The 12,569-nt window shown below is 34.0% G+C and overlaps 1 protein-coding gene and 1 long non-coding RNA gene across 6 annotated transcripts in view; both read left to right on the top strand.

The window, feature by feature from the left end:
* Nucleotides 1-3,057: 3,057 nt before the first annotated feature.
* LOC125659057 (uncharacterized) lies at nucleotides 3,058-8,698 on the top strand. The gene is made up of 4 exons (XR_008799007.1): nucleotides 3,058-3,140; nucleotides 5,718-5,802; nucleotides 6,409-6,464; nucleotides 8,471-8,698. It is a non-coding gene; the product is annotated as an uncharacterized LOC125659057 (long non-coding RNA).
* Nucleotides 8,699-10,010: 1,312 nt separating this feature from the next.
* LOC125648776 (uncharacterized) overlaps nucleotides 10,011-12,569 on the top strand; it is a 235,422-nt gene continuing 232,863 nt past the window's right edge. For all 5 annotated transcript variants that reach the window (XM_056151082.1, XM_056151079.1, XM_056151078.1 and 2 more), the window contains exon 1: nucleotides 10,011-10,407. In XM_056151082.1, coding sequence (XP_056007057.1) covers nucleotides 10,342-10,407 — 66 coding nt within the window. In that variant the 5' untranslated portion in view covers nucleotides 10,011-10,341. The remainder of the gene's footprint in view (nucleotides 10,408-12,569) is intronic.

Here is a 12,569-nt window from a genome sequence, read left to right as displayed (position 1 = left end):
TACATGTATTTAAAAATATTTTCAGGCAAAAGATCTGGCTTTCTGTTTCACTTGCATGGACGCCGCAAAGGAAGGCAAAATTTCTAATTCCAAGGCTGAGGGCAGTTGTATATCTACAGGCTTCAGTAACTGGAAGGATGCCACATCAAAATTCAGGAAACATCAAGATTCCGACTGCCACAAAGAGTCTGTGGAAAGAAAAGTGAAACTTCCCAGAGAAACGAAAGACACTGGTGAAGTACTCTCAGCCGCCCATTCAGAGGAGAAAACACGCAACAGACCGCTGCTGTTAACAATTCTACGAAACATCAGGTTTCTTGCTAGACAGGGATTACCTCTCCATGGCCATGACAACGAGCAAAGTAACTTTATTCAGCTTCTGAAGCTCCATGGTGAATCGGATCCGTCAATCCTCAAGTGGCTAGAAAAGAAGCAAGACAAATTTACATCAGCAGACATCCAGAATGAAATGCTACAAGTGATGGCTTTGAAGATATTGCGGGACGTGGCATCGAACATCAGAGAGAATGGTTATTTCTCCATCATGGTTGATGAGACAACAGATCAGTCTAACCGTGAACAAGTTGTGATTGTTATTCGTCATGTTGACAGGGATTTAAATGTGCATGTGCATGAAGACTTCATTGGACTGTGTATGGTGCCTTCCATCAACGCTACAACACTGACCAATGTAATTTTGGATACACTAATGCGGATGAACATTTTGAATAAGTGCCGTGGGCAGTGTTATGATGGAGCCAGAACATGTCCGGAGCGAAAAAGGATGTGGCTGCTAACATCACCAGAAAAGAAGCAAGGGCAATATACACACATTGTTATGGACACGCACTCAACCTGGCCGTTGGCGATACCGTGAAAAGATAAAAGGTGATGCGTGATGCCTTAGATACTGTGTTTGAAATGTCAAAACTCATCAAGTATTCGCCTAGGAGGGACACCATACTCGAGCAGCTGAAGCACGAGTTGGCACCAGATACACCAGGATTCCGTGTGCTATACCCCACTCGATGGACTGTTAAAGCTGCTAGCTTGAATAGTGTCTTGAAAAACTACTCTGTCCTTCAGTCTTTGTGGGAGACCTGCTACGAATGCACAAAGGATGCCGAAACCCGTTCAAGGATCATTGGTGTGAAAGCTCAGATGCAAAGTTTGACTTCCTCTTTGGAGTGTCTCTGGGATACGACATATTCCGTCACACAGACAATTTAAGTGGAACGCTGCAGACGAAAGAGTTATCAGCTGCTGAGGGCCAACACATAACCGAACTTTCCTTGTCATCGCTCAGTGAAATGCGAAAGGAAGAGTCCTTCAATACTTTCTGGGAATCTCTCAACAACAAACTTGACGATCTAGATGTCAATGAGCCAACTTTGCCAAGGCGAAGAAAAATGCCGAAGCGGTTTGAAACAGGAAACGCCCCTCCAGGGTTTGCAGCATCAGAAAAAGACCTCTATAGACAGCAGTACTTTGAGGCTTTAGATTTAGTAGTCAACTGTGTGAAGGATCGTTTTGACCAGCCGGGCTACCAAGTGTACCGCCATCTAGAGGACGTTCTTTTGAAGTATGTGCGTGGTGACAAGACATACACAGAACATCTGGACTTCGTGATAAAATTTTACTGTGATGATTTGGACCAGACATCTCTATCTTCGCAGTTGGAAACATTCACATCATTCGTGAGAAACAGCTTGAACAATTCATCAACTAGTGTTGTGTCTATTTCGTATTTGGTAAGCTAGTGTCTGAAATGCCTCCAGCTACCAAATGTCTGTTCTCGGAGATTGTAACTCTCTTAAGACTCATTTTAGTGATGCCAGCCACTAATGCCACAAGTGAGCGGACATCCTCTGTACTGCGCCGAGTCAAGACCTATCTTCGTGCGACTATGACACAGGAGAGGCTTAATCACTTGATGATTCTACACACCCACTGGGAAGCTACGGATAAAATGGACATATCAGAAGTCGCTGACGAGTTTGTCTCAGCGCGGGATGGACGAGGATTTATTTTTGGACGTTTCTGAACTGTTCAATGAATCAATGTACATTTATATAATTTGATAAAAATGAGTTTAATGTGTTTAACTTGCATACAACTTCCTTGATATTACTTAAGTTATTAAATGTTTGAATTGAAGACAAATATTGCAATTTTTTCAATAGATGGAAAGATATATATTAGGAAAATATGGGGGTGTTGGTGAATATATGTACATACTAGCTAAAATACGTTACCCCCCCCCCCTTTTTTTAAAAAAAAAAAATCCAGTTCACCGCCCCAATGTCAAACACTTGCCGACGCGCCTGCATTGTTACAAAGATAAAAGAGGTATAAATAATGGAAATATGGATCATCAATTTTGTACAAAAACTGTCGAAACATTAGAACATTAGGAAATGTACAGAGGATTGCAAAAAGAAAGTTACAGTTCATGAAGTGAATGAAAACGAACGAATGAAATGGTACAAGGAGTGGAAAGAGTGAACAGTTCAGCAAAATGATGCAAATTAATTTTTATATTTAGAGTCAGATTGATATTTCATCAAATACAAGGACGACTAAAGGGGGTAATATCCGTATCTAACTTCAATAAGTGGACGTGCTTTTCCTGGTGGCTACTTTAAAAGTGGTGTATGTCTTTAATTCTAGAGTATTAACGACGTTGCATAACCGTAATTAGCATGCACCATGCACTTATTTTGTTTCCTAGAATGCAAGACCGTACAGAAGCAGGTTGGTGCCTGGTGATTAAACATTTTATGTGACGGTCGCTTCAAACTTATCTGGCGGCCGCAAGATAACCATATAGAAACAAATTGCATAGTTGCCAGGTAAAGTACATGTATGTTCTGACCTAGATAGATGTGTTCAATATCTTAAAATTTTAAACGTCATCAAATCTATTTAAATACACAACTCTTTGGCCTTTCAAGCACGACATTGTCACCCCTACTAACGTGTTCGGAACATATTCTTTATCGGTGTTAAGTAGAGCGTAAAATCAAAGGACTATCGAATATAATATAATCTCGCTGTTCCGAGACTCCAACGCGACCTACCTCAGACCCGGTGAATTTTCTACCGGATATGGATGTGCTTTAAGGAATTCCAATGTTAATGTAAGTATCAATTAGAAATTATGGTATATTGTGCTTTATTTGTTTTTGCAATATATAGATCTACGTATCAATGCATTATTTTCCTAATGCCATCAGCTAATAAAGCTTAAATAAGAAATGGTAAGAAAGAGTTATCGTCCGTAGATTTGGACCTAGGCCAACTTTGAAAGAAGTCTTGATTATCGTGAAAAAAAATATTGAGAGGACATCTTTCTATTTCAAATGCCATAATTAAATTTTAATGTTGCATAGGGATTGTGTTCAATTTATCAAACACTGAAATGTTGCATACAATTTACCATTTCCACGCAGAAAATATTATAGTCTGTTTCATGTTTGAGGTATATACATGTATGTATCTGTGAATGTGCATGTTACAAGCAAAGAAAGATGCATTGCAAGTATCTTAAAACTTCTAAACTTAATATTTCTTTGATGGAAACATAATCATTTTCCTAATCTAGCAGTATAGATAAAGTGCATTTATTTTATGAAGAAAGTAAATTTTATTGATTGGATCTATTGTGGTAACCAGGGGGTGTGTATACTACCCATTCATAATTTTTTGATATGTAAAGATTTTGATAATTAAACTCATTGATGAATGCAGCACACCTAAGAAAATTAGAATGAATGAAAAGTATATGACATGTATTTGTATGATTATCATTTGGTACATATGTAAATGAAAAATTCCAACTTTTCCTTATGATATAATTTAATAATAATATTACCATATTTATATAGCACCCTTTTCATACACTACATGTATGTACGCTCAAAGGTGACCAATTATGGATTGTTTTTAAGTGGAGGGAAAGCAACAATAAACGGAAATTAGAACATGACTAGATGTATACATGTATATATATAGTAACCATTGCCAAAGTATATAATGTACCAGTGATAATTTTAAAAGTTGATCACAAAACTGCAAAGGACATCAGGGGACAGTGCATTATATTTAACAGGATCCTCCCTGTATCTAATGCAGGGTTGTAATAGTCATTTATAACATGTATATTAAATCTGGTAAAAAATGTGCATATTAGACACCAGTGGACAATGCATTAATTAAATTTTTTATCAGATCATGCATCAATCTTCTTATATGTAGCAAAATATTGCAGTCTTTGATTTATATAAAATCATAGTAGAAAACATTTAAAATTTCTGAGTGGTGCAGGTCTCATACTCATTTACAGATTGGCAGTTTATAGCTCTGAGTTTCTGTAACCACACACATGTATTACTAATGTTTATTTATGCAAGCATTTATGATATATATTAATCATTAACACATATATTAATGTGACGGGACAATATACATGGATATACATCATAACTTTTTCCTTTATTGATACATTATAGGCAGTACATATTTTCATAAGTCATTTATAAAAAAAACAATTCTCCTTTTATGAATGAAATACCTACATGCATTTCTGATCTTTTTAATTAATTTAGATTAACTTATTCCAATTACAAACTTATAATTACAGAAACACACATGTAATAATATCAATAATCTTTTTCATATTTAGATTAGTCATGTATCTGTATGTTAGAGGACAATCTGTACAAAAATTTAAAATCTTAAATCAAATAATTGAATCACAATTAGGATTACATTGCACTACACTGTAATTAACTATTGTTATACATCAACTATATTTTGTCTGTAAGAAACCTTTGCTGTTTCATTTTTAGTATTACATTTCGCAACATAATTAAACAGTTATAAGTCTCAGAAATCAAAATAGAGCTGTGATCATCCAGAAGCTGTTCTAGAAATTTAGGAGAAAAAATTATTTTGCATGATCATATTACATGGATTTTTTTTTTCAAGTTTGGCCAAGTTAGGATCATAGTGTGCACCGAGTATTATTTAACCTAAAGTAAAGAATTTTGTAATTATAAGCTCCCTTTAATGAAAAGCTGACTGTGCAGTGTTAATTATTTTACATGTTTTAGTTTGTGCTATATATATTTAACTGAATTGCCTTAAATTGTAAAGAACTTTGTGAATTAAATACAATTGTAACTGATCAAACTATTTATTATATTGCATGTTGATGGAGTTTTGAAAATTTAAAAGCATAAATTAAGGCATCAAATAAATATTGTGTTTCTGACCAAAAATTAAACACACTACCCTTAGTTTTTAAAATAAACATATATTGTTGAAGAGATCATTGAAGAAACATTGTTTGACATCTGTAATTCAATTTTATCTATAATAAGGAATTTTAATCAAACTAAATCTAAAAGTTTCATTGACAAGTGAAATTAAGTTCAATAAGACACAATTAATTTGTTTAAATGGAGATTGTGATCAGAATATTAAAACTTAATTGTTTACAGTTAAAGAAAAAAGTTACGAATTATATGTTCCAATCTGAATTGAAATGAGACTGGTACATTCGACTCGTCTTCGGTACACCTCAATACAAGGAAGTGTATCATAGAGAAGTGGGATTCTTTTTCTCTTGCCATTATTTTGACTTGCACAGCAATTTATATTTTTAGCCTAAATTTCAAATCATAATACATATTTGTGCATGTGTCTGCTTTCAGTGTACTTTTTGGGGACTTTGAGTGATTCACCACCCTTTGAACAAATGTATTTTGAGATCCTCAAAGGAATCCTAGATTTGTCAAGGTATCACATCTTCCTATAATTGAATGTAATGATTATGCTTTCAAGATTTTAAAGGAGATTATTCTGTCTACAAAGCAAGATCATTTTATCTGTCCTTAAATTTTTAACCAAACTATACACTGCATGCAGATAATTTTGTTTCTTAAAAAATTGTTATAGTATTTAAACATCTTTTTATGCATGGTTGTATATGTACATGTAACAGAACTTATGAAGTACATGTATATGTGTTCAGTGTTTTATTATGTAAAATCTACTTAGGGGTACAACTACATTTACAAATTATGTACATGCATACAAAGGCACAAACACAATTTCTACCTCAAAACTTTCATCAGATACAAGTCAAAAAATTTAAGATTATAAGAATTAAGCTAATAATTATACATGTAGCAGATCTTAGAAATATTTTCATGAAGAGATACATTATTGCTTATGCTATCACTTTGCCTGTATTTCTGTCTTGGTTGAGTATATAGTACACTTGCAGATGACACACACTGTTTCATGGAATACTGAATCTTAATTACTGACAAATCGTATAATTTCATAATATTACATTTTTTGTTACATACTAAATAAGTGCATGATTTTTTTTCCTTTTAGAAGCCATGTTTTAATTGCTGCCCATCAAATAGTACTGTGTCTTGCATGTGTAAATTGTAAGTATTCAGTGTCTTAGTATAAATCGTTAGTATTTTGAAGCATGATGTTACAGTTAGTTTATTATGTCTCCCCTCTTCCAGGGGGATCGAGACATTGTTTTTGTATTTTCTGTCTGTCCACCTGTCTGTCACAAATTCTTGTGAACGCTTCTCCTCCTACCGTATATGGCTTATCCGCTAGACTTGAAACTTTGTACAATGCTTCAATGACATATGGAGATGTGCATATTGTTAGGACGGGAGGATCCAATTATTTTCCTAAGTTATAGTGGATCTAAGAGGGGTGGAAGATGTTTAAATAGATTGTGAATGCTTCTCCTCTGATATGGATTATCAAAGTTAGACTTAAACTTTTCACAATACTTCAATGCCATTTGCAGATTGACATATATTGTAAGGATAGGAAGATCCAATTGTTTTCTTAAAATCTTAGGGGTGGAGGGTATAAAATAATTTGTGAACACTTCTATATGGCTTATCGGAGTTCATAAATGCTTATATGCTTCTGCTCATGCTTTCTCCTCAATACCATACAGTACAATAAGGGGCAGTTTCATTTGGAGAACTTCCAATTTGGGGAGCTCAGGGAGACATTTGTATTTCCTAATAAACAATCTTTAGTTTCAAATTGTGATTATGGTATTTTTGTTTCTCTTCTATAAAATGTTAATTATATTAAATATCTATTTTGAAAAAAAATCATAAAATATATATGTAAAGTTATAATTAAAATTTTTCTTTCTGGTAAAATAGCCATAGTGTATATGCAGTGTAGGTAGAGATAAATCACATAGCAAAGAAAAATTTCAAATTGATTTTAGCTCACATGAGCTGAAAGCTTGAAAGAGCAATTCTGATCACTTTTTGCTGTCATCAGTCCATCTGTACAACCTTTTCAACTTCTTCTCCAGAACCATAGTGTTAATTTCAGCCTAACTTGCCACCCTTCACAGGGGAGATAATCACAAAATAGGGTGGGTTCATTAAAAGTCTTCTCAAGAACCACAGGGCCAGAAGAGCTGAAATTTACAAGCAAGCTTCCTGGCATAGTGTAGATTCAGGTTTATTAAAATCATGTCCCCCTAGGGATAGGATGGGGCCACAATAGGGGATCAAAGTTTTACATGCAAAGGTATAGGGAAAATCTTTTAAAAATCTTCTTCTCAAGAACCACTGGGCCAGGAAAGCACAAATTTACAAGAAAGCTTCCTGAGATAGTGCAGATTTAAGTTTGATAACATCATGGCCCCCGGGGGTAGGATGGGGCAACAATTGGGGATCAAAGTTTTACATACAAATATATAGGGAAAATATAACATCTTCTCAAGAACCAATGGACCAGAAAGTAAGACAAAAGTTTATATTTACATGAAAGCTCCCTGACATAGGCAGATTCAAATTTGTTAAAATCATAGCTCCCAGGGGTAGGATGGGGCCACAATAGGGAATCAAAATTTCACATACAAATATATAAGGAAAATCTTTTGATTTTTTTTTAAAGAATCACTAGGCCAGAAAGTCTTACATTTATGTCAAAACTTGCTGACATAGTGCAGATTTAAGTTTGTTAAAATTATGCCCCCCACCCCAGGGGAAGGGTGTGGCCACAATAGGGGATCAAAGTTTAACATACAAATATATAGGGAAAATCTTTTTCTCAAGAAGCCATTGGGACAACAAAATTTACATTCTCATGAAAGCTTCCTGACATAGTGCAGATTCAATTTTGTAATAATCATAGTTACGGGGGTAAGTTGGGGCCACAATAAGAATCAAAGCTTTACATGCAAATATACAAGAACAATCTTTAAATATGGGCCAAGGTAACTCATGTGAGCAATGTGGTCCATGGGCCTCTTGTCTTTAATGCTATTGATACTAAATTGAAACAGAATAGATATCTAGAAGGAGTAATTAAGACATAAATCAGCATTCATATTTCATACTGGAAAATAAAATTTAGATAGCTTATATTGATCATTGTGAATTTTTTTTTCTTTCAGAGATTCATTTTGAGGAAATAGCTGGTGTGCAGTGCACATTCCTAAATGAATTCATCAGTTTACATTAAGGATCTACCTTCAAATCCTGTAATCTGGGATGCTCTAAAGTGCATGTCACAGACTAAAGTTATAAAAATAACTTCCAAGATTTTTTAAGAAATTGTTATAACTTTGAAATGTATGTATATACATGTATACTGATATTGAATTAAATTTTATAAAATTTCAGCATCTGATTTTATGTATATATAGACATATTGTAAAAATTTTCCACTTTAAATGTTTAATTTCTTTAATATTTAAGACTTAAAAAAACTTTTGCAGATACAGTGGTGTAACATTGTCTTACTTTCTGATCAATACATATAGATAAGAAAACTATGTATATTTCAATAAATATGGAAAATTTTCAACCATTGAATTTCCATTTATGAGTAGTAACTTGTACATAGTACTTCTTAACCAACTTTGATACTGTATAGCTATAACTACCTGCTTGCATGCATTGCAGAGCACAACCATAGTAATAATTCACATTTGCTGATGAATTGCTTTAGCATAAAGAGTAAAATTAGTACGTTATGTTTTATGATATATATCTTATAAAAGTAAATTCATATGATACATTATAAAGTTAACAAGATGTCTTATAAAATTTCGTTTTTGAGATATCTTATAAAATATCTTATTAAGTTTGAGATATCTTAAAAGACATAAGATATATGTTTTAGAAGATAACTTATAAAATATATAACATATTTTATCATCTTTTATCAGATATCCAATTATAAAGGATACAATTAATATATTTCATAAACTTTAGAAGATATCTTGTAAGTTTAATAAGATATCTTATAAAATTTATGAGATATCTTTAAAGAGGAATAAATCTAAAAATAGCATGCTATGGAAGTGTAGTAATAGAATCTAACAATAACATCAATTTCATTTTTTCTGTGACGTTGATGATTAACTTATAATGTGATATATTATATATTTTGTGCAGTTTATATGAGTTGCAATTATACTATAAGGGAGGAATCGCACATTTTCTTCACCAATTCTATTTTCAATGCAAAATATTCTCTTTTTGTAACCAATGCTGAAGATAACTTAATTTGTTAAAAATCCTTGACAAGAGGAAAAAAAATTGCTTTGTCCTGTGATTTGCCCACTCTACAAAATCCTAAATCGGGGAGGGGGAACTTTTCTCCTAAGTTCGAAAAAATTCATGATTTCTTAATTCGAAGGGGGGAGGGAGTGTTAAAAACTTACTACCAAAGATAATTTTTTTTATACAAATTCTCCATGAATACATGCATATATGTTTGCAGTTCTGTCTTTTACCCTAAATAGCACTATAAATGAAAAATGGAAGAAAGCAGTCTCCCCAATTTCTTTATTTGCATATGTTATAAACAATGGAATTATTACCGTTGCCCCCCCCCCCCCCCCTCCCCCCCGAACAAAAGACCCTCCCCCCTCATGACACGACAATAAGACTAAATATCAGTTAAACTTTAAATGACTTTAACTTCCTGAGCTTTTCACTATTTCACAATCATCGCTGGTATGACAGTATTTAATTTAATTTTCTAATTTGCATTGATGATACATGTCCATTACAGTATACAGAAAATGACTATAGCTTTGGCAGATTTATTTCCGGTTTCCTTCACTGCGGAATTTGACCTTACCTCTAACCTTTTAATGGGTCAAAAAACCCACGTGGTGTAAATTTAAATAACAATAACGTTAGGAGGGGTGATTGTTACGACAGGGACACAATTACAAAGCCTGAGACTGGAATTTATCCGTGAACCAGACATTATTCAAAATGTGTTTTTCATAGCATAAACAGGGACCACATAATGCAGCGAGTATGTAGTGTATTCATCCTTCAAGTAGTTTTCTTATGGATATTTCATTGTCACTGGGTAAGTTGTATTTTGTTTTTCGTCTTTGAATCAATCAAATCGTTAGGAAACAGTCTCACTTTTACTCCAATCTTAATCACATCTATCAGTTTTCATACTGTTTTATCAGTATGTTATAAGTTTACGATAATCGAAACACATGAACTTTAAATCGTACAGATCAACCACAGGCACTTGTTTCATACATATGGGCCCCCTCCTTAATAATACCACAAGGTACCTAACTAGATTTAGGACACCTCTCGATTCAAGTCTCATTTTACGATAAGTTTGCCATTCATCTTCACCTTTGTGATATAAGTCGCTTTAATAGACATTGTCCTTGCTGATGTATAGTTCCCAGTACCCTACACGAAGCCCCATGGCTATAAACTACTCATTTATTCATCGATTCCTATCGTTTCACATTTTCAGACGATTCATCAACTACAACAACTTCCGGTCGTAAGAGCTAAAAGTTAGAACGTAATTTGATTGGTTACTAATTAAAGTCACAAACTTGAAGGTAAAGGTCATGGCGTTGACAGCAACGCAACAGCTGATCTTGGAAAACGTAAAAAATGGCCATTCTTTACTGGTTTTGGGGCAAAGTGGCACAGGTAAAAGTTATTTAGTGAAGGAAATCGCTAGAGCATTGGCTCACGATAGAAAAACCGTGTCAATAACAGCAACGACCGGAATTGCCTCACTAAATGTTGGCGGCCAGACTGTACACTCTTGGTCCGGAATAGCTGATGGTAGATTTACTAATGAAGATCTTGTTTTTCGGCTAAATACAGATGAAAATTTAAAAAAATACAAAAATAACATTTTAACAACCAGCTGTTTAATAATTGACGAAATTTCCATGCTTTCAATGAAACTATTTGATCAAATTGAATATATTTGTAGGAAAATTTTGAAAAATGATATTGTATTTGGAGGAATGCAGGTTATTGCTGTGGGGGATTTTTTTCAGCTTCCTCCAGTTCCAGACTTTCTTAAAAATGACAGTGGTGACTATTGTTTTAAATCAGAAGCCTTCACTAAAATTTTTTGTCATAAATTCATTCTGAGTGAAGTTCTGCGCCAACATCAGCCTGATTTCATTAAGGCAATAAATGACGTTTCTAGGGGGGATTTACCAAAAGAAACACATGATTTGTTACACAGACTTAGCCGTCCCCTACCACCAGGTCCTGAGCCTATTCGTTTGTGTGCCAGAAATTTTGATTGTTTCATGTACAATGCCATGAAGTTGATCGATTTAGAGGGGGACGAAATTGTTTACAATTCAGTTGATGAAGGTGATATGTCTAAACTTGAAAAACTTTCTGTTCCAAAGAAATTACATCTGAAAATTGGTTGCCCTGTTATGTTGCTGAAAAATCTTAGTGTTAAACTTGTTAATGGATTAAGGGGAACTGTTACAGGCCTGTCAAAAAACAATGTAACTGTAAATTTTTCGGGGGGGGCCTAATTCTGAAAATGTGATAACAAATTTTAAGCCAGAAACATTTTTGTTATACATACAGTTGTACTGATGGCAAGGTTGTTGCGTCAAGACAACAGTACCCCCTGTGTCTTGCATACAGTATCACCATACACAAATCTCAGGGTTTGACCTTGCAAAGAGTGGAAGTAGATGCCAGCAATATTTTTGCAGCAGGCCAACTTGGTGTTGCAATTGGTAGAGCTACTGAAAAAAAGGGGTTGAGAGTTTTAGGTTTCAATGACTCATCTGTAATCAAACATGATCCTAATTTATACCAGTTCTATGAAAACACTGGTATCCCCAAATTTGATACTCAAGGAAATCTTGGATGTTGCAGGGCTATGTATTCATATTCAGATACCACAGGGGAGCACAATATTTCTGAGGGTGAAATTGGTCATGATGAATTATCAGATTTCAGTGACAATGAGATGAGTGAAATTGACTTCTTATTGTCTCCTGATTCTGATGTTGTTGAACCAACACACCATGAACCATTTGAAGAGATCATAGACAATGCACAAATTTCTGCTCTTTTCAAATCTGAAAGTCAGCTGGCACCTTCAGATAAAATTTTGAGTAATATTTTTGAAAACATCTTACAAAAACAACCCAATGAGTTGAAGTATTTTGTCAATAAACTTTTCTCTGAAATTAAAGATTTATTTGTGCAAAACTGTGATGATGT

This window comes from Ostrea edulis, chromosome 10 (genome assembly GCF_947568905.1).
Source record: "Ostrea edulis chromosome 10, xbOstEdul1.1, whole genome shotgun sequence".
In the NCBI taxonomy this organism is placed as follows: Eukaryota; Metazoa; Mollusca; class Bivalvia; order Ostreida; family Ostreidae; genus Ostrea; species Ostrea edulis.
This window is presented reverse-complemented; position numbering and strand designations above follow the sequence as displayed.